General features: G+C 45.4%; 1 protein-coding gene across 12 annotated transcripts in view; it reads right to left on the bottom strand.

Annotated features, from left to right (window-relative positions):
* Positions 1–23645, bottom strand: part of PRR14L (proline rich 14 like) — an 857487-nt gene that overhangs the window by 362624 nt on the left and 471218 nt on the right. For 6 of the 12 annotated variants that reach the window (XM_069619828.1, XM_069619824.1, XM_069619827.1 and 3 more), the window contains exon 6: positions 23272–23437. The exons of 2 other annotated variants lie outside the window; for them this stretch is intronic. In XM_069619828.1, coding sequence (XP_069475929.1) covers positions 23272–23437 — 166 coding nt within the window. The remainder of the gene's footprint in view (positions 1–23271; positions 23438–23645) is intronic. 4 more of the 12 variants (XM_069619830.1, XM_069619826.1, XM_069619829.1 and 1 more) reach the window with 1 other exon arrangement.

A 23645-nucleotide genomic window follows, 5' to 3' on the forward strand; every position in this document is an offset into this window, starting at 1 on the left:
GATGAAAACACTTTCTTTGCCCAACCGTCAAAGCCCTTGTCGTCCCTATCTGCAGGGATGGTAGGGTACGCAGCCTGCTTTGCTGGGGCCATAGCCGCCTGCACCACCAAACTCTTCGGAGTGGGGTGCGTAGACAAGTAGCAGGGGTCGCCACTGGCTGGACGGTATTTTTTCGGTAGCGACTTATTCACTGCCGGGAGACTCTCCGGAGCAGTCCAAGCTGCCGCCACCCTTCTTTGTAAGGCCATATGAAATGGCAGCACCGGGTCAGTGGGTGGACTTTGGTCCAAAATATCTGTCAGGTCATCCTGCAGAAAATCCACAGGTGGAGCAGACCACCCCAAGTACTCCGTCACCCTCGACATGAGACGCCTGTATGAAGACTCAGCGTGTGTATAAGGTTCAGGCCTGCCAAACCCAACCTCCAGGGAGGTGTCTATACAACTGGCGTCATGTAAGGATTGACGCAGGTCTTCCATCTGGCTATGACCAGACAATAGGTCATCAGGTACCTCAGTAGGCACCAGCCCCTCCTCATCTGACCCTTCATCCACCTCTGAGATGTAATCCAAAGGCTGGAATAAATCTCTGGATGAGTGCACAGAAAAAGACTCAAACACAGGCCTCACTGATTTACTCAGGGCCTTCCTCGGAGTTTCCACCGACCTCCGGGACACCTCCGGCAAAGTCTCCTCAAAAGGAGTCAAGGGCGTCGATGTCGAGCGAGGCGCCGACGACTTCGACAACGGCTTCGAGGCCGGAGCCCCGAGCGTGTCCTTAGACGGCCTTGATGCCGATGACTTCCTCGGTGCCAGAGCCTCAAGAGAGTCCCTCGATGGACATGGCGCTGACGTAGTCGATGCCTTCTTAGAGAGCGTTGAGGACCCAGACCTGGCACGGCTATGGCGATCAACCTTTTCCGATAGGGACTTCGACAACTCCCGATGATCGCGCCGACCGCCCAAGATCATTCCTTGCCGGCTTCTCGCGAAGGCGCAGACAGAACGGTGCCCTGCGATTCAAAAATCGCCATCATCTCCTGCCAAAATGAATCCGATTCGGCAGGAGTGGAGTGCTTGTTGGGACAAGCAACCCGCCGATGGGCGGAGTCCTCGGACGAGAAAGGCGACTGGTGCCTGCGCTTCTGTGAATGCTTCGAAGAAGCAGAGGAATAGCGGGACCTACTCCGGGACCGAGAGACCCCTGGACCGACGACGATGCAGAGAGTCGCCCCTCAAATCGACAGTCGAAAGCCCAGTGGATCTCTACTTCCTAGGCTTGGCCACCTTACCAACAGAAAGCTTCTTCTTATGCTCCCCCAAGGCCTTCGACGTACGCGACTGGCAGTCTACACAATCATCCGTGTCGTGATCCTCACTGAGGCACCAGAGGCAGGCGTCGTGCAAGTCCGTCAATGACATCTTGGACCCGCAGTCCCGACACTTCTTAAAACCCGGCCGAGGGTAGAAGATGAAGAAATCATGGATCTTCACAAACGAACAGGTTCGAGGAACCGAAAGAACAGAAACCAGAAGAACCAAGGTGCGTCGAGATCTCCGAAGCGAACACGTTCACTGAAAAAACAGAACCGAGGCTACGGGCGTTGTGCATCCTAATTATAACATCCGGTGACGTCAGCTTGATGGAGGCCCTCGAGGACAGTATCGACGTCATCTACGCAGGACGCAGAAAGATTTTCAAGCAGCACAGCTGTGGTGATTACTGTCAGATATGGAATACGGCGGAGGACCCAATCCCCTCGATGAATGCTTGTTGGGCCAAGCCACCCACCGTCTGGCAGAGTCCTCACATGAGGATGGCGACCAGTGACGGCGCTTCTGAGAGTGCCTAGAAGAGGCAGAGGAATGGCAGGAACCACTCCGAGAACGAGACCCCCTGGACTTACGCTGACGCGAAGTCGCCCCTCAAATTGTCGGTCGAAAGCCCAGCGGATTTCGACTTACAGGGTTTGGAAACCCTACCTACAGACAAGTTCTTGCGCTCCCGCAAGGCCTTCAACGTTGTTAGGCAGAAACCTGTGCAGTTCCCTCTGGGACCACTGCAAATGATTTAGGACTACAGGTGTTTGGCAGTAAACCCACTTGTTAGAAGTCTGTACCACACAGATTCACTTGTTAGCTGTGGCTGAGCAGTCAGACTTCCCTCAAGAAGAGTTAGGCAGTATACAGAGTATTCACAATAGGTCAAGAGAACACAATAGAACAAGTAAACACTGACCAGGGCTTGGTGTAAAAGAGACAATTATTTATTTAAAACCACATCTAGAAAAACACATAGGCACTAATAGTAAGCAATCCAAAAACACGGTCACTAAAAGATATACACTCCCTTAAAAGAATATTAGACAAGTCTTAAGTAAAGCCCCACTTATTTTCAGACAGCGGTGAGCGCTTAACGTAGATGGCACTCTAATCATTTGTTTTAAAAAGGGAGAGAAAAGCAGAGAATAAATTGAAACAGATCCCAACACTTTTTCACGAACACAACAAGAGAGGAAGGCAAAGTAACACCGTGAATTTAGAGTCAGTAGGCCGAATCCGCTTTAAGAGGATCAAAACGAAATGTGTCCAAGGTCACACGGTTGCAGTGCACAAAAGTCTTGTAACGGTTCAAAAAGGAGTTGGACCAAAGAAAGGGACCAGTTAGAGGGTCAAGGCGGCCAGCCCAGTCCAGAAGGTTAAGGGGTTATTATTACCTTGTAGCAATCTTTAGAAAGGGTGGCCTGGCGGACACGGTACCTTAAAGTGGTGAGAATACTCCAGCGGGGGCAGTTGTTCCTGGCAGCGGATGCAAGTCGGTGCTTCGTCCGGGGGAAGACAGGATCTCGTCAGGGAGGAAGACAGGAGTCCGTTGCACTGCCAGGGAAGAAACCAGCCACAGAGTTTCTCAGGTACAAGGAGCGATCCGTTGATTCGCGGTCCAGTGGTAAGTGGCTATCCGGCTGCCGGGGTGCTTGGCACGGGCAATTTGACCACAAACCGGTCTGGGGTGCGAAGAGAAGGTAAACTGGTTGTGCCCACCAGTCAAGGGAAGAAGCCTCTCCAGCCGGGAGATCTTCTCTGTCGTCGGGAAGTGGCGAGTCGGATCCGCAGGGCTCCACCGGTGGTGTCGTCATGGTAGGCCGGATCAGCTTCTTCCTCGTCGGATTCCCAGGTCCTGTGGCAACTTCTGAAGTTCCAGTCCCCAAAGCCCTGCTTTTATGCAGCATACCCCCATTCACTCAGCCTAGCTGTCAATCAAACATGCTAAGTGGTGAGCCGGCCAATCCCACAAGAGTGCGACCTGAGTTACCAAGGTACCAAGGTAACTCAGTCCAGGGTGCCTAAACCCCATCCCAAACCCCCTGTGGTACCCAGACAGAGTGGCACCACTTTTGGAGGCTTCTGTGGAGAAGCCTGCCAAAAAGTGGAACAAAGGGCTCGACTTGGGTTGGAGTCACAGAAGAGAACACAAACGCCATTTTAGAATCGAGTCCTGGCAAAGAATACCAACCGGCGAATTAATATTAAATAAACCGGCGGTATGTTCGAGGCTATGAGAATTAAATAATTAAAGTTGGTAGCCTCGAACAATGGGAAAATCCCATAGGGATATATTTGCGGTTGAATATAAAAAGTATCCACTGCCACCAGCCAAAACTTGATCAGGGGGGATGGAGACATGCCCCCTCAACTAACAGACCCCGGGGCAATCAAATTGCCCCGACCAGTACGTCCACAATATGATGGTTTGTACCTGTTTCTGTTAATAATTTGGGACTAGTAAAGCCAATGGTGACTTTACATGCCCTGGGAGACAGTAGTCAGTCCCAGGGTATGAAGTCGATGGTGGGGTGTCACTATGACACCCCTGTGTCACTGCACGGAGGGTGCTGTGTAACACACATAGTAAAAACACATGAGACCCTATGGAGTAAAGGACCCCATAGCCCATAAAACACATTAACAATCAAAGGAACACCATAAATCATGTCCAAGAGTGGGAGAAAAAGTATCTCACTCTTGGCAGGAGAAAAAAACAAACTCCAGAAATCCAGCAAAGCTGCTGGGGTCTCACTAGGTTAGGAAATTCAGCCTAAAGAGGGAATTCTCCCTAACAGACGTCAAGGACTGGCATTCATCGCAGTCATTGATGGCATGGCTCTCGCCGAGGCACCACAAGCAGACATCGTGCAGGTCCGTAAGCGACATCTTGGAACCGCAGCCCTGGCACTTCTTGAAGCCCGACCTCAGGGTAGAAAAAGGACAAAGACATATTCACAATTATCCAAGTTCGAAGAACCGATTTAACAGGAGAAGAACCGAGGCGCGCCGAGATTCCGAAGCGAAACATTTGCGGAAAAAACGGAACTGAGCCTATGGGCGGCGTGCGTCCTACATATAACATCCGGTGACGTCAGCTCTCGAGGGACAGCGTATTGATGTCATCGACGTAGGACACACGTGGAAAAAATTTCCGAAGCAGCACAGCTATGGGGATTACTGTCAGATGTAGAATACGTCAGAGGACACAATTCCCTCGAACTGCAACATTTTACGGTACTCACACAAATACTTAATCTCTTGGACAAGGGACATGAGTACACTCATCTTGCTATTAATGCACTCAAATTATCTACATCTGATATTCTTGTTAAATTAAGCAAAATAGAGGGATTTATGCTGGCATGAGAAAATTGTCGTTCTTTTTGGGCTATGCATGCTGCCAAGGCACCCGAACCCTATCAAATTGAATGTGCGATTACATCTAAAACTACCTTGTCGCAGAACACCCAAACACTCAACTGGATAGATTACTCTGCTATAGCCACTAAAACGTTTGCTCAGGCACTCCAGCAGCAACATCTTCAGTCATCAGGCTCCAAGGATATCTTGCAGCCTGATTACATGGAGGTGGCCAAATTACAACATGAAAGAATTTTGGTCATTGAAAATAGATTGCTCAATGCCAATTTGGTCCCGTTGGACCAACTGTACCCCGCCCTCACAACAAATGTAGTAATATCTCATAATGAAGTTCCACAAGACTCTCCTGACAGTCCGTCAGCATTAACTGATCTTTTAGATCACAATGTTGATATGGTCGGTGAACTCTCGACGTCTACCGAGGAGGTTAAAAGCCAGATTGAGTCACAACAAAATTAGCAATTCATGTCCTGCAAAGAAAAAAGACTTTTCTTGAGAGCCCACAAAAGACATGGCTTGGCTAAATCCGCCTATTTGAACATGGCTACCTTAGTTTCCTCTCAACCCAAGTCCAAAAATGTGCCAGCTAAAAGGGCACAATTCGACCATTAAAAAAAACTAACATCTTGCACGATGACGTTATAATTGATCTGAACCAGCTTGACTCTGAAAGTCAAATCCACTTGCAATTAAAGAAGCATGAGGAAAGGGCACCATCTACGGCACCCACTGTATCGCCGCTCATTTCCTTGCATCATCCAAACGAATCCAAAAATGTTGGTAATCGAAAAACCCTTTGTACTGCGGGTACATTGCTAGAAAGTGTAGATCATGCTTCCACACTCACAAACCCAACCGTCTACTTCTTTCAAACAACCGAAAACAAAAAACCTCGGTCAAGGCACAGTCGAGTCGACTATTACTAGCAACGCTCATATCAGTCCGGCAACGTTGAATCTAGCTGCAAGTGTCATTCCTAATCAGATTTCTATTCCCCATATTGTCGCTACGGCTCTTGGGTCTATACCTGTCAACATCTTGGCTTCATCTCCTCCTAAAACAGTCTCTGTTCCAGCACCCATAATTGTGCAAGATACTTCAACCTTACACATCATAGGGAACTCTGTAAAGCAGGTAGACAGCAATATGGGAAATGTCACGGATTCGGTTAATGGTACGCATACTTCTCTAACAACATTTGTAGAGGTTTTATCTGATATAAAACTTCTGCTAGGCTGGCGCATGAATACATCCAAAAATGCATAACCCAGTTTAAACCGTTCCTCCCTCAGGAAATTATTTAATCAAATTCCAGCTTTGCGTAACCTTCTCTCCGACAACGTGGAATGGATCAAACTTCCACTTTGTGATAACAATCTTATGATTTGCAAACTCTACTAACATATAATAGCAAAGCTATTATGGGATCACCAAACTGATCTTCAATTACTTGGAGTTGAGCTATATGCATGTCGGACAATGGACGAAACATTTATTGCGTTCCACCCTCTTCCGGTTGTTTCAACGCCTTTATCAAATACATCTGACCAACAACTCCAGGTCTTGAATATCACAATGAAGGAACAATTTGGATCCTTTACACACATTCTAAAGGGTCTTGCTTGGCTGGAACCTTTAATCCAATCTCTATCCAATGCAAATATGCAGGCAGACAAATCATAAAACTCATCTTTGTCCATCTGCTCGTGAAATTGTGGTTTTAAAAACGTGTATGCGTGGCACAAATCTCTAGTCGTATTGGAGCCTCCTTCGATGGTTCTTTTACAAGAAACTATGTCGCTAGATGACAGCCATCTAGATGGTTTTATCTCGTACCCGCATCAAGCAAAAAGAGGCATCAATGGTCGACCTTTTGGCGGTCTGGCAATTCTAAACAATTTAAAATGTACCTCCTAGTACATTTATTAATCGTCAGAGTTTATGATCATAGAAATATTACTCGAAGTCTTTCCGTTTTGTAACATTCTGGTTATATCATTATACTGGAATCCTAGCGCATTACGTCTTGAAAATGCAATACAAAAGTTAAATCTACTACTTACGGAGACTTTTATTAATAAACCAAATTATGTAATTATATTCGGAAGTGACTTCAAATCGACCTTGGTGCCACATTCTAATACCACTCTTGATGCACACTATAATGCATACACAGCGCACTCTTGAAAGAAGACTTATGGCCTCTCTTCCTCAATGAATGGGACATCCACATAGCTCGCTAACATCAATCTTCACAGGCCACATGGCATCATGGTAATAGTAGTTTGTGCATTGACTACATTGCACTCTTGCGTGCTTTGACAGCAAAATCTAGCCCACTGACCCTACACAGTTCCACCTCAAGCGACCACCAAATTCTAAAATGCACCATACTAATTCCAACTCCATGTCCCTCTGCTAGTTCTATCTTAGCACTTCCTTTAATGGACAGGCACACACTTTCCATTCGATGGAGTTCCTTGCACTGTACACGGCTGAACAATCTTGTAAATCGTGACCTTTGGATTGTAACGGAGTCATGTGCACTGGGAGTTGGGAACATCGATGTGGACGCATGGAACGCTTGGATGATACATAATCATCTTAGTACCCAGGAGCAAACTAGGAAGGCCTCACTGACTCCAAATACCTTCAATCCAGTAATGAATACAAAATATACTCAAACGACTTAAAAACGGTGCAATTAGACGCTTAAAAAAGTCTGGGGTCTCCAATGCCACATTCATCTGTTTAAAAAAGAAATATATAAGGAAATACAAAAGTGAGGTGAAAAACATCAAATTTGAATATCAATTTGGGCTACCTCGATGAACCCACTGGGCCGACAAACTGCAGTCTTTCAAGCTGCAATCTCTGCCAACGGCTGGAAAGACTATTATAAGAGCAAATATAGTTTACCCCAGGGTTTTCCTCTTTTTGACATACAAGCACTTATTAATTCATGCCCCCAACTTGCCCTTGGGCAGTTGTGGATGTGGAATGGGCAATCAAGAAACTTAAAGATTCCAAAGCAGCGGGCCGGATGGTCTTCCGCCCTGCATTTTGAAAGATGATCCACACTTCTGGGCACCCATTCTAAAGCGTCGCAATGACACCATATTTCAAACAAGGGCTATTCCAGTATCATGGCTCACATCAATAATCATTCCTTTGCACAAGAAAGGCTCCATTACAATTCCCTCTAATTTTTTACCAACTGCGTTGAAAGATGTCACCGCAAAGTTATTTGACTCCCTAATACTAAACGATCTAAACAGATTTATTTCAAATCATGTATTATTACGCTTTCAAACTGGTTTTAGAAAATTGATGGGAAGTCAATTAAATGCCACCATTTTATCTCATTCTCGCATCCTCTCAGCAATCTAAAAATGGGCCTATTTACATGGCACTGTTAGATTGGTCATCCGCTTTTGACAGTGTTATTAGAAGCGTATTGTGGATAAAAATGCAATGATTTAACATTCCATCATATATCATCGCCACCATGGCTCTTTTGCATGAGCAAGCTACAGAATTCGTATAGACCAGACTGGGCTATTAACAGAAAAAAATCCCCACAGAAATTGGAGTAAGGCAAGGATGCAACCTTGCATCTATTTTATTTACCCTTTACCTGTCTGACATCGACACTCTATGGGGTAACTCTAATACTTTCCCCCTGTAAAGTTAGGAGATCTGCAACTTAATTGGCTCGCATTCGCTGATGATGTGAACTTATTTGACCGCACCCCTTTCGGCCTATAGAAGAAACTTTTGTTCGTATTGCACCCAACATAATCTGGTCACTAATTCGGCAGAATCTAACATTATGGTCTTCACCAAAAAAAAAAGTGGCACATTTTCATTGGAGCCTAGATAACAACCCAATTCAGCGCACAATGGGAACAACGTATTTGGCTATAGTTTGACAAATACCAACTCTCTTGTACAACTCCATAACTATCAAAATTGCTCCCTTATTGGCTCAAATGAAAATTATTTTTCACAAACATTGTACATTTTCGCTTGTGCCACTTATCGACTTCTACCTGTTAAAAGTAGAGGCGACCATTCTATATGGTTTAGATCTTTTTTTATTAGAAATTGGTGACCATCTTAATAAAATCCAAGGCTTAATCTGGAACAACGTTCTAGGTCTCCCGAAAAGCCTGCCTAATGTTATTCTTATCCATGAGTTGGGATTGTTTTCGTTGGCTTCAAGGTTCCAATGGAGAAGGCTCAACAACTTTGGTAAAATGATTAATGCATCGCCAAACTCACTATATGAGGATTTGGCAGCAATGATTGCAAAGGAGTCACCACCCTCAATCTCGCTTTTTAACGATCGAATGCAAACGGCACTTGCCACTATTGCTCTGGAACCTGTGGATCTTATTATACGCCCTGTGATCGTGAAGAAAAATCTACTATAACACGATTGGGCTTGTACTTCTGATCACATCGCTAGATATCAGTTATATTCCGAATATGCAAAATGTAGGCACAAACAAATGCCTCGATTGCCATATCCCATTGCCTTTCCATGTAGTCAAGCTAGGAGGATTTATATGAGATTCAGACTAAACTTATTTCACAACAACGCACGAACAAAATATTGAAAAAATATAACTACTACAAATGATGGACTATGTTGATTCTGCTGTAGCATGCATGAGATGTAAACTTTGAAGCATTTGATTATACATTGTAGCCATTTTGAAAGGCAAAGGGTTCCGATACTGGGCAAATATCACATTTATAATACACCCTTTTCTCTTGAACTATTTTGGGTGTTGTGTATGTGGGGATGAATTAACTTGCTAATCTGGTCACTGGTACGTCTACTAAGGATTATTGAGGCAAACTCATGGAATTGGAGGTCTAAATGAACCAATGTATTGTGCATTGTATTTGGTCATTATAGGATGCTCAGTGTATATTATTCATTCTAAATCATGAATTTTATGAAAGTCATTTGACGTAATTTTGCTTATAGAAGTACACCCTATACTTCGATATAGAGCTCGGTTGTTTTGTAAAAGTTTTATATGATATTGTATTTTCTATGTTGGCAATGTTGTTTTAAATGTTAATTTTATGTTTACAAGTCTTTGCATAAGTTGCATATAATTATACTACACTGTACATTAAATACAAATTAAAAAAAAGTCCTAGAGTCTAGCAAACGTGCTGGGGGTCTCTAAGGTAGAGAGGAATCAGTACATTTCTGAGAATTCTCCCTAACATTGGTGATAGCCATAACCAATTTGTGGCCTGAATAGCCGATGAATAATTGATCATCCTGTCTTAACTTTGCCATTCTATCGATCTAGAAGCTTAGCCTGTGAAGCCTCTACTCTTCCTTCCCAGGGTTCCCAGGGTGAGAAGGGGGGCAAAAAGATGGCAAAGTTATCTTCTTTGTGAGATGAAATTCAGAGACAGTTTTAGGTAGAAAGGTAGGTTTTACCTTCAGCCCTACCCACCCTTATAAAAAATAGTGTAAGAAGGCTTGCAGGATAAAGCCTGAAGTTTACTCGGCCTTCGGGCAGATGTAATAGCTACTAAAAAGATAGTTTTCAGGGTTAGTAGCCTCAAAGGACAGGAGTGTAAAGGATCAAAAGGAGCACACATCACAAACGTAAACACCAAGTTGAGATCCCAAAACAGGACTTGAAAGGGGGTTGCAGGGAAAACATTGTTCAATCCCTTTAGACATTGGACTATTAGAGGTATTTTAAAGTAAAAAACTTCTTCTGAAGCGCGCTTAAATATAGAAAGCGCCGCCAGATATCTCTTAATGGTACCAATCTGGAGCCCCAGATTAGCTAGATGTAACAAAAAAGTTAACACCATCGGTATATTACATGTAAATGGGTCAACCTTCTTATCTTTACACCAGCTGTCGAATTTGTTCCAATGACAGCAGTACCAAGACTTTGTTGTGGGCCTTCTGGCCGAAAGCGAAATCTCTATTACGTCATCCGGCAGGTCCCAATCCTTGTATCTCAGCCTTTCAGAAACCATGCGTGAATGCTGAGCGTCCTGATATCCGGATGAGAACCCGACCCTCCTCTTGCGAGAGAAGGTCCTCTCTTTGTGAAGACGTATTGAAGGGCAGATGGACATGACCAGAAGTTCAGGGTACCACCTCATCCTGACCCAATCGGGGCAATTAGGATCATGGATTTCCTGAACTTTCTCAACCTCCTGATCATGTGAGGAAGGACAGGGACTAGAGGAAACTCATACAGGAGTGGACATTTCTAGTCCACCACAAACGCGTCTTCTAGAGTTCCTCTTGGGGGAAATTCCCTTGAGGAGTACTGCCCGTACTTCCGGTTGACACCGGTCGCGAACAGATCCACCTGAGGGGTTCCCCCAAAGGGTGAAGATCTCCTGAAGAATTTCCTGAGCTAGTTCCCACTTGCTTGGAGACTGCTCTTCCTGCTCAGAGCATCCGCTGCTGTATTCTCCACTCGGCTAGGTGAACTGCTGATAGGGAAATTCCTTCTTGTATCGCCCAGAACCAGAGCTTCATTGCTTCTCTGCACAGTGGTAGTGACCCTACATCTCCTTTTTTGTTGAGATAGTAGTGTGTAGTCCGTCATTAGGACATTCTTTCCCCGTACAGATGGCATTAAGGCCTTCAGCGCTAGTCTGATTGCCCTCAGCTCTAAAAGCTTGATGTGTAGTTTGGACTCCGATGGAGACCAACGACCGCCGATTGTCAGATCGTTGGTGTGGGCTCCCCGCCCTGTGAGTGAGGCGTCCATCACTACTGTCATCTCTGGCCATGGTTGCCAAAAAGATTCACCTTTCAAGATGTTCTCCCGGCAGGCCCACCACCGAAGGTCCTGTGAGTCGGTGTTCGGAATTTGAAGGAGGTCCGACATCCTTCCTGAGAATTGGGACCACTGAGTCCTGAGAGCCCATTGGAGAGATCTCATTCTCAGGTGAACCTCTGGCACCAGAAAAATGCAGGATGCCATGAGGCCGAGCAACCTCAAATAATCGAAGGCTGGTAGATGCTGGGCATTCTGGAATTTGGTTACCATCTGCAGAAAGTCACCTCTGGTGGAGAGGCTTTTCCCCAGGGATGCATCCAGGATTACTCCAATGAATTTGAGTCTTTGAGATGGTATCATGCAAGACTTCTTGGAAGTTGAGGGAGAAGCCCAATCTGAAGGAAGTGACAGGTGGCGCGAGATATTCCAGAGCCTGTTTGGGAGAACTGGCCCTCATCAGCCAATCGGCCAGATAGGGGTAAACGTGAATTCCCCCTCTCCTGAGACTCGCTGCAACAACCGCCATCAACTTGGTGAAAACCCTTGGGGCGGAGGTCAGCCCAAATGGCAGAACACAAAACTGATAATGAGAACCGCCAACGGCGAACCTCAGGTACTGGCTGTGCTTAAGTAAGCATCCTGAAGGTCCAATGATACCATCCAATCCTGAAGCTGGAGGGCCTGAATGATATGAGAAAGTTACCCTCTTGTACTTGTCCTTCCTGAGGAACTTGTTCAAGTCTCTTAAGTCCAAGATGGATCACAATCCTCCATCATATTTTTGGAATTAGAAAGTACGTGGAGTATCAACCCTTGTTCCTCTCTGCTACATTTACTGGTTCTCTAGCACCTTTCTCTAGCAGGGTTAGTACTTCCTGCATAAGGAGCGGATCTGGAACTTTGCCAGAGCTGTTCCCCGGTGGATGACTCAGCATTTTTTAGAAAGGGAAGGCAGTACCCTTGGGCCACTGCTTCCAATGCCCATGCATCTGAAGTAATAGCCTGCCATTCTGTCAGATGCTTTGACAACCTGCCTCCCACTGGGGTCTTGTGAAGTAAGCCCTCAGAGGTTTTGGAGCGGCTGACACAGTAGCTGATGGTAAAGTAGATGCTGCTGCTGCAGTCTTAGTACCCCGTCCACCACGGGGGAATCGCCTTTGGTCTCTTTAAACTTGTTGTCCTCTGCCCCTTCCAAATGTGGACTAGTAACGAAAGGACCTACCCCTCCTGGGCATACATGTGGGGCGGCTTGGAGGTTGTCTGATCGCAACACCAAGTGATTTGGCTGCTGCCGTTAAAGTTTGTAGTTTCTCCAAGCTCTCATCAGCCTGGCTTCCAAATAAATGAGTACCGTCAGAAGGCATGTTAAGCAATCTGGATTATACGTCTGGAGCAAGTCCTGACATTCTCAACCAGGCAAACCTGCGCATAACTGTGCTAGACGCCATAGCTCTGCGGATACTGTGAGCAGAGTCGAGACCAGTCTGGAGGGATTCGCACATTTCATCTTTCCAATCCTTGATTATGTTTCAAATGATTTCAGGGCCATACTTCCAGCCGAAAAAACATTTTGGGCTAGGGCTTCTTAACGCTTGTCGTCCCTGTCGGGTGCGATAGTAGGGTAGGCATTTTGTCTATTTGTTGAGGTGGCAGCTTGAACCACCAGACTTTCTGATTTTGGGTGTTTTGATAGATAAAATGGGTCACTGCTTGATACCCTGTATTTTGAGGTCAACTTCTTGTTGATAGATGGACTAAGTTCAGGTGCCTCCGAATTAGTAGCCACTCACTTTTGCAGAGCTGCATGGAACTGCACAATAGGGTCTTCTTGAGGTCCCTTGTCCAACATGTCGGTCAAGTCATCTTGTTCAAAAACTGGTCTTGGTCTAGCCCAACCCATATACTCTACAACCCTTGAAATTAACTGTCAGTAGGTAACCTCTGCATGATCACCAGAATCTGACCTAGCTAACTACCTCTGGTGAGGTGTCTAACCCACTGACATCCTGCAGGCACTCTTGTAGAATTTTTATTCTTGACTCTTTAGAAATGAATGCGTCAGGGACTGATGGCGTACCATACTAGAGGCCAAAAGGCCTAGATTCATCTAAAGAAGGTTCTGCATCCCCAAATAGAGGAGAGGGACTTAAAATATTCAGCCCTAGGCAAAAGGTATGGTGTTGTTTATTTATATAGCGCCTATACACAGGCAAGTGTTTCAAAGCACTCAAGGAGGGTGGGAACAAGGGGGTTGGGGGGACAGTTGCTCAGAGCCCATGAAATTATGAGACAATAACACTCTGCACAGGCAGAGTAAGTAAGCAGAAAATACATTTAACAGTTTGGGAGATAGCAAATGGGCCTGGCAGCGATTCTGCAGTTTTAACAGTGCAATTAAGGGGTGAAGACAAGGGAGAACAGACATACGATCTTCAGGTGTGGTGCGTACGGATCGAGCAAGTGCACAGAGTGTCACCTCGTGGGAGGATCAAGTGCTACCGGTCGGTTGTGAGTGCAGAGAGAGCCACTCTCTAAGGTAAAATTCTCTAGTGCATGGAGTGTGGGTGCGGTGTAGGGCCCTGAGGCAAGTGTGAAAGAAGACTGGCGGGGGTGCTGGGGACCAGTGAGACTGAATAACACCCGATAGCCAGTCAGTGTGCTGTAAGGAAGAGGAGGGAGAGGGAGAGAGGGAAAACGGAACAGCTTAGCAGGGTAGAGGGGAAGAGGAAAGTCTTGCGGAATTTTGGGAATTTAAGGAGATCCGGCTCCAGACGAAGGGCAGCAGGGGCTATTCCAGGGGGAGGCACCTGCTGAGGATGAGGATCTCCCTCCAAATCTCTGCTTGGAGAACCGGCTCACTCGCAGAAAGGTGGAGGTAGATGAGTGGAGGGCTCGTGAGTGACATTATTAAGGTAGGTAGAGTTGCAGGTAGGTCCCAGGCCCCAGAAAGCCTTGTGAACAATGCAAAGGGTCTTGAATTTGATCCTTGCAGCCATGGGGAGCCAGTGGAGGGATTTCAGCGCCGGAGAGATGCGGTCCCTGGGCTTCAGACCAAGGATAAGTCTTGTGGTTCTGTTCTGGATGAGTTGCAGAGGGCACATGGCAGAAGAAGGGGGGGGGCAAGGAAGAGGCAGTAGCAACAGTCCAACCTGGAGAGAACCAGGGCTCTGGAGACAGTGAGCCTCTGGGGGAAAAGTGAGAAAAGGTAGAGTACCCCTGAGGAGGTGAAGCTGATTATTTTTTTTAGGGATATCTGAAATGTGAGAGCAGAAGGAGTGTGTGGAGTCAAAGACGACCCCCAGGGGTATAAGTCTTCTCCATGGTACTCGATGGAGTCATGTTTGTCGACAAAGGAGCCGAAATCGTAGAGACTGTCGACGTCTTCGATGGTTGCATCAACGTCTTCGACACCTGTGGCATTGAAGAACTCGACTCTCGAAGCGTGGATGAGTTTTCACAACTTTTCAGCGCCGATTACGCATCTTTCGACCCCAAAGGCGTCTATGTAGTCTCTCTTGGCGCCGAAGGCGTCAACGACTCAGTCCTCGAAGGGACTTTTCCTCGACGAGAGGGATCTTTAGATCGCTCTCGAGGATTTTTGCCCGCTGGGCCCAAAGGTGCACAGCTTTTATGCTAATGAGGTCTTTCGACCGGACCATGGCTTTTGGGTGTAGTCGAGGGGGTCAAGGCCGCATTCTCGAACACCTTCAACATTTTAAGCCTAATCTTTTCCCATTGAGAAGGCAAAGCATTCTTAGTCGGGCATACGACCCGTTCCGGGGAGGAACTGGAAGACGAGGAAGATGGCAATCTATGGCGCTGTTTCTTTCCATGTCTCGACAATGACGAGTGGTGTGAACCACTGCGCGATCGAGATAGTTTATTTTTCTTACGGCTCGGAGAAACAGTTCTCGACTTGTCCGAAGTTTGTTTTTTCAATGGAGTCAAAAGGGATTAATGTGTCCTACCTGCTGCAAGCTTCCCTCTGCGCTCTCTGAGGGTATTCAACGTCATGGACAGGCAGCCCTCACACTCTGATGAAGGATGAGTGGATCCCAGACATCACAAACATATTCAGTGGGGGTCCTTGACAGACATTTTTGAACCGCAGTCACAGAATTTCTTGAAACCCGACTTGGGAGTGGAAGCCGCCAAAGACAGTCATTCTTTCCTATGTGCTTGAAGCTTTTCAACAATTTTGCGAAGATTTCTCTTCACAAGGAACGAAGCGTACCATATCCGAAGCGATAGCGTGGAAAAACAGAAATGAAACCAACGGGCACTGCATGTGTTATATATACACCTTCGGTGACGTCGACATACAGACGGAAGCCTCAGCGGGACATCGAGTCGACAGGCATTGACGCACAGAGCCCCCTGCAGAAAAAGAACAATTCCAAAGCAGCCAAGCTGGATATCGGAAACATCAAAAGATAAGGAATACACGGGAGGACACAATCCATTCGGAGATTAGTTCTTGCAAAGAGGGAACAGAAAGAAAACAGAGCTTTCAAGTTTGGGAGTGTATTAGATACATATGGAAAAGAAGCCCTGGCAGGATAAAATACCAGCCAAATAGACAATTAGAAAAGGCAGGAACAAGAGACTATCCACTTTGCAGAGGCAGGCATAGCCCACCTGAGACAAGCCCAGGCAGGGAAATATGCTAGGCAAGTTTAAAGTATAAGGAGCATATATAATAAAGTCCTGGCAGCAGAGTAAACCAGGCAGTTGCAAGTGTGTGTATAAAAGGAAGCCCTGGTAGGGAGGTGAACCAGGCAAGGATGGGTTGAACATTGTATAGGGATTATATGTAGTAAAGAGACCCTGAGAAAAGCAAATCTGGATTAGTGAAAAGGCTGTCCTGATCACTCGAGGAGGAGTGGAAACCTGGCAGGGGAGTACACCACGTATCCCAACAAGACAAAGAGGAACAGACATTGTTCAATAAACAACCAAGCGAAGAGAAATCCAGGGGAAGGGAACCACCCTCTGGAACAAGGAACTCTATCCTGTTGGCACTTTTAGGCATTTTCCTTTTTGAACATTTATTAACCAGTCAAGGCCAAAGACATTACCCATTGCACTTTAGAATTTTGTTTATTAGGATGAGATGGCCAGACTATTACTTTACAGGGGCTATCAAATCAATGACTTATAAAGCAGGAGGCTATTCTGTCGGAACCATCATTAAGTTATATTACAGCAGGATTCTTCCTACTATACTGTATGAGATAGAATTATGGGTATTAAAATTGGTAGCTAAATTAGCATTATTGGAGAGATGTATCCTGCAGAGGATATTGCGTATAAATAAAAACACTCCGGAAGAATGTATATTGTTGGAATAGGATATAATGAGCATTACCACCAACATTGATAAATGTAGCCTACGCATGTATTGGAAAATAATGAATGCAACTTCTGGTACACTGCAAGGTCTCTCAGAGATGCAGTTATAAGTAGAAATGCCTACATGAAAAGTAGTAACATCTCCATACATGCTGAACGTGCAAGTCGGTGGAATAGGACAACTGGTAATGTTTTGACACTTCCAATAAGATACAAACGCTACTCGCCGAAACAGTAGAGAAAAAAAGAATCTGGTGGACCTTGCAGGCAAACCTATTGCTGAATTATAGGTCACATTATCAGGGGCGTGCTGGTGTTCCTTCTTACGTCAAAATCTTCTTGGTGATCCATCTAATATGGACCCATATTAGAATCAAATGTAATGGTGTATTGGCCCGTGACATGTACTTATAACAAATCTTAGAGCAGGGACAGAGGCATTTCCCCACTCCCTTCTTAATAAAAGTCGTTGACCAAAACTATCAATCCCTTGTGTCCGAGTGTCATTCCTGGCTCCTCAGAGCTTGTAGTTCACTAACCCTTCTGATTGATGTTATGGCTTTAAGAAAAGCAATCTTCTATGTTTAAGACTACCTTTGTGCATTGCTTCAAAAGGCGGGCCCATGAGTTTCGTGAGCACAACATTTAGGTCTCACAGCCAGGAGGTGCATTTGAAATTGGAGGCTATAATCTCGTTACCCACTCCATGAAAGCTTTGATTACAGGAACTTTCCACCATAACACTTTGCTCTGCAAGGTGGTGTATGCATAGAGTGCTGCCAAATGTACTTTAAGGGAATTAAAGACTAATCAAGAGTCTAAAAGGTAAAGCAGATAGTGTACTATATGCAAAGGGGAACAGTCAATTGGAGTGATGTTGCATGATTTGCACCAAATGACAAATAGTTTCCATTTGTTAAAATAGCAGTGTCTTGTGTTGGGTTTTCGAGCCTCCTTAAGGATTACCAGATATCTTTGTAGAAAGTTTAAATGTGCAAACTAAGACTTCAGGAGCCAAGCTGCCAAGTGCAGAGTTTGAGGATATGATGAAATGTTGTTCCCTGGAGTTGGGACAGCACGTTGTATGGGCACGGAGGTTTGATTGGTTTTCACACAGTTTGAGTAGGTGTAGAAACCATGGTTGTCCAGACCACATTGGTGCCATTAGGATCCGAGTGACTTGTTCCTGGTGCGTTTTGTTAACTATTCTGTTGAGGAGAAGTGTTGGAGGGGTCTGGGGGGGTGGGGGGAATGTAAGGAAATTTCCCTGACCAGTTCATCTGCAGGGCGATCCCCCTTGGACTTTGCTTGGGGAAACCTAGATGAAAAGTCTGGACATTGTGCATTTTGCTGAGTTGCAAACCAATCCAAGCCTGGATGCTCCTCGCCCCCCTCTCCCACCCCACAATTGGGTGAAGACATTGGACATTGTGTAAGACATTGTGCAAAATATTTGCGTGAATTTGCCACTCGTGTTCTGCGGGAAGCTGCAGATTTCTGCTTAAGTTGTCTGCTAGTGAATTGTGTTCCCCTGGAACGTGTCGCGATATTAGGAAAATATTATGTTGGAGATCTAAATTGCAAATTCTTTGGGCTAACTTGAAGAGACTTGGATAGTGTGACCTGCCTTGCTTGTTGAGAAAGAACATGGTAGTGGTACTGTCTGTGAGGACTAGAACGGTTTGTCCTGCCAAGAGATGTTGAAAAGCTTGTAGGGCTTTGAGGTCTGCTAGTAATTGTAGTAGGTTGATGTGCTTTTTTGCTGTTGATTGTGTTCACACGCTGTGCAGTCTGATGTAGGTAATGTGCTCTCCACCCCGAGAGTGAAGTGTCTTGTGAGTGGCGTGCAATGATGGGCTGCAAAAGGGTTCCCCATCAAAATACTTTCTCTGGACAGAGCCTGTACTAAGGGCTGTGAAACAACCACTAGATCGTCCCACCAACTGCTTGCTTGAGGCTATTGTTTCGCTACCAATCTTGCATTGTCTTGCGCACGGTTATCTGCTGACCAACGGCACGAGGCATTTGGAACAGCATGTTCTGGACTCTCATTTGAGGGAAAGACTAAGCCATAATGTGTTTTTATTAGTGCTCTCAAGAATTGCTTTACTTGACTGGGGACAAGGCTTGACTTTCTCGTTGACCGAGAACCCCAATTGGAACAATAGATCGATTGTTGCTTGAGTGTTTTTTTGAGATGTGTCTTCCGTTATGAGCCAGTTGTCCAGATAAGGGTACACTGTGATGGATTGCCTTCACAATTGTGCGGTTACCATTGCTAGAACTTAGGTGAACACCCTTGGCATTTATGAGATGCAGAAGGAGAGCACTTTGTACTGATAGTAGGTACTTCCTAATTGGAGGCGCAGGTATTTTCTGTGCGCTGGCAACATTGAAATATGAAAGCATGCATCTTTCATATCCAATGTTGCCATGTAATCCATTTTTTAAGAAAGGAATTACCTTGTGAAGTGTTGACATACAAAATATTTGCGGTTTCACATGTGTTGGCGGACACAGGTCTAACACAGGGCATATAGTTAAATCCTTTATGGCAGCCGGGAGTACACTGAATAAATACCCTTGTTTACATCATGAGATGGAACCAACTATTGCGCCTTTTTTTTAATAGGAAATACGAGTTCTTCCTGCAGGATTTCTTTATGCTGTCTTCCTGTGTCTTGGTGGATGATGTTGGGGTTTCTCTAGGAACTCGATGGAGTAACCCTTTTCCACTATAGATGACACCCACTAATCAGATGAGATTCCCTCGCATTCGTGGGCAAATAGACAAATGCGGCCACAAGCTGGGGAGAAATGGGAGGTAACTTGGACAGGAATGTCATTGCTTGGAGGCTGAGACGCCTCTAGCAGTGGCAGCTCTACCTAGAGTTCTTCTGTAGCTCCTTTGAAAAGTGGACTGATAACAGGTGGATTGACCTTGGGGGGGATAAACCAAGAAGAGGACTGGCCTTGATTGTATCCTGTTTGTGACCAGCGTGGGAAACCCGGTCTGTTAAATGAACATGGTTAAATACCCCCGTTTGTACAAACAGTTTATTTGATATTTGACTTAATGTCTTTAGGGTTTCATGCTCTTCATTTGCACTTTTAGGAGCATCGTCTACTGCTTTGCCGAAGAGAACATGGAGTTCAATGGGCATGTTTAGTAAAGTAGCTTGTCTCTCTAGTTTCAATTCAGATTGGCGTAGCCAAGAGTAGATTTTTAAAAGTGTTCCTTCAGCAATAATGTGGTCAGCGTGGTCTGCTGCGTCTAAATTGTTCTTAAGGATGCAGTTGGCAACCTGTTTGCCCTCAGACACTTATTTGGATTGGGGACTTTAAAGGCACAGGAACTGCATCTAGTTGTTGAAGTACAGTGTCCCATAGGTGGCAGTTATAACTAGCTAACAAGGTAGTATTATTAGTGATACATGCTTGGTACGCCGATTATGTAGCAATCTTTCTGCCTAGGGTACATTGCTTTTGCTCTCCTTTTCAGGAGGTGCCTTTGCAGATACTAACACGGCACCTGCTCTCTTTGTGGTTGTAACAAAGGAATCCGGCTTAAGTTGTCCCTTAATAGAGGGGATCTGTAGGCACAGGTTAAAATGTTTTTTCTATTCATGGGTTTACAGCTCTGGTTAAGGAGGGAGTCAGTAAAGAGGGCTGAATGAGTCTTTGAACTGATTGTAGTAATGGGTTAAACTGTGTTACTGATATTTTTGTCACCTAAAATATCGTCCACAAATTGTGTCTTGTAGGGCTTGTTTTGGTTCAATTTTAAAATGCTCTGCTGCTTTAACGAGCAGGTCATTATATTGCAGCTGGTCATGTATGGGAGAGTTAGCAATGGGCTGATCCTGGTCTTCAGGTTAAGGTAAAATTAATATCTGGATCATCATCCACATGATCAGGATGTGGAAGCTGTGTATTGTATTTATTTTGCCGTGCTGTGAATGGGCGTGGAAAGTAGCTGATTTTACAGGACTACCTTTGGGTTTAGAAACAGTTTTCAAAACGTGTTTCAGATGTATTTGCTTAAGTTTCGACGTACCGTAGACATGCCTTGAGGGTTTAAGTTTCAGCGTTGTTTTTCAGCATGCATAAGGGAAGATTGTTTAGGCAGTGTTTAGTAGTTATTTTGATCTGAACTTGTTCGGGTGTTTGTCATGCGGTTGAGCAAGTAGGCGAATGCCCAGAGGCCAAAGGATACTTCGAGCCTGAAAGGCTTTTATCGCTTTCTTGTGACACAGCGCGGCCGGGTTTGTCGGACAATTTAGTTGACATACAGCTTGGGGTTGTGTGATTCACGCGGTGCGAATGTGTGCCTTCCTCAGCAAGTGCGGTCTCCATCACAGGACGGCGATCCTGCTTATTGGAGGCAGGGACAGGGACTAGGGATTCAGCAGAACCCATGTCTGCAACTAATCCAGAACAGGACTTCGAGACCTGTCCTTGGCCTCAAGCCCTAGGATTGTGTATCTGCAGCTCTGACATCTCTCCATTGGCTCCCAGTGGATGAAAGGATTACATTTAAAACCCTCTGCATTGTCCACAAGGCTTTCTGGGGCCTGGGTCCAATATACCTTCAGCTATTCCTCCGCAAATACCTCCCCTCTCAAGCTCTTCACTCCTCTACCTTTAACTCCCTCAGGGTCAGTCGTTTTTCAAAGAAACAAGCTGGGGGTAGATCTCTGTCTTCCGCTGGGGTCTCCCTCTGGAACAGCCTCCCTGCCACTCTAAAACTTGAGGAGAACCATATCCAGTTCCAGAAGCACCTCAAGACCTTCCTCTTTACATCTGCCTTTGCTCCCCCTCTCCCCTGCTGATCTGCTCTCTCTTGGCACTGTGCACCTGGTCCCTCTGTCCCCTGGGCCCAGGTACCCGCTCACCCTGCCACCCTCCTGCACTGGGGACCATCAGTACCCATACAGCCCCCTAAAACCCCATTTTCTTCCTTTTATGGACTTATCAGACTTAACCCAGTTCTGCTGCCGTAAACACAGCACTTGCCACTTGATGGCTGCACCAACCATGTTTATTGCTCCATTATCTATTTGTATTTATTATTATTTATCGGTTCTCCTCTGCTCCACACCTTCCACTCTCCCCCTTCCATGCACTTTTCCCCTTTCCCCTTTCCCATGCACTTGCACGTTCTCAATGTCATTGGGCCTAGTAAGATCGTTGTTTTGTTCTCCCCTGTCCCCCTCCCTTGCCTTGTCGCGCTCTGAAACACTTGTGTACGTGTGCGATACAAATAAAATATATCATGTCATGTAATGTCGTGTCGTCTCCGCGTCACTGTGCGCTGTAGCTGCCTTGTTCATCCTCAGACTCTTCTGCGCCTGTTGGGACATCAGTAGATGTCTCCGCCTGAATAGTGTGGGCCGCCCAACATTTTGTACACCGGTCCTTTAATGTTTTCAGTTTGAATAATTTATAGGATTTACAGTGCTGGACAGAATGATCTCTGTGGAGGCAATGATTGGGCACACAGTGCATGTCCTTCCAAGGATATTTTCGAATGTATGACGGCAAATGTTAAGGTACATGTTCCATTATGTGTGTAAAAAGGCAGCGGGACGACATGTAAATGGGAGAGGCCAGACATTCCCTGTGTGAATGAAGTATATGAAAACCCCCACTCTCCCTACTAGAACAGGCCGAATCCAACGGGTGGCGTATCGAGGATCTTCCGTGGAAACTTTGGATCTGGAGACATTCGGCGAAAGCCGCTGAAGGAAGGTCGGCGAAACAATGAACAAGAACTGACACAAACAACTAATATAGATCTTTATCATTTTTATAATAAATAGCGTTAGCCAAAGAACTCAGTAAATAGCGACAGATTATGATAGCGGAAAAAAACCTATCTCAGGGACCCGAAGTGTGAAGGACCGGAGGTACAGTATACATCACACAAGGGATAGTATTACAAACACACCCAGTCGATGTCCCTTTTTGAATTTCGAAAACAAGATCAACTTTCCTCCAATTCAAGCCTTCCAACAGCACCCATCACCTGCTGCCCAATGTATGACCTGTACTGGACTTTGCATTTAAAGATGTTGCCACCCCCCTACTTAATTCACCAGGAAGCTTTCACTGCTACACATGCTACCCTGAATGCTATGGTCGGAATTGTGCTAGATTTTACCTGCTCATTACTTCCAGGTTACTCTGTCATAATGTGCCCAATGCTCTGCTGTTCCTCCGGGCTACGGTTTACATTCCAAATAGCAGGAGTAAAATCAAAAAAGAATCCCCAATGAGAAACTTAAAAAAAAAAATAGCACTGTTATTTTCTCCGAAAATCTCAAAATTGCCAGGTGAAAATCATATAGACATTTCTGATCAGAATTAATTTATGCTAACAGAGCTTCTGCTAAGCATCTACTAATCAAACAATTAACACTTACCGATGTTGCTTCGATGTTCTGTATTCGGACACACGACCCTGGAGAAACATCATCAAAAGGATGGACTTGGAGCTGTGATGTGAAATGTTCCAAGGGAGAGCTGGCTAGAGTGGAGATGAAGCCTGGTATTGGCGTGAAGGCAAAGGATGAAGCTTCATGGTGGCTACTTTGTTTTGTAAAAAAGAAAACAAATCACATTACAGCAGATATAACTACAGAGATGGACACTGTAAAGGCTGGACCAAAAAATATTTTTCAACAATGGCAGATAAAGGGAGAAAAAAACAGTGAGATAAAAATAAGACTATAGGTTAGACAAGGGAAGATTGGAAGCTAAGCATGAGAAAAGAACAGAAAGAGGGTTCATAAATTGG

Source organism: Ambystoma mexicanum, chromosome 10, assembly GCF_040938575.1.
Source record: "Ambystoma mexicanum isolate Mex_15411 chromosome 10, UKY_AmexF1_1, whole genome shotgun sequence".
Classification (NCBI taxonomy): Eukaryota; Metazoa; Chordata; class Amphibia; order Caudata; family Ambystomatidae; genus Ambystoma; species Ambystoma mexicanum.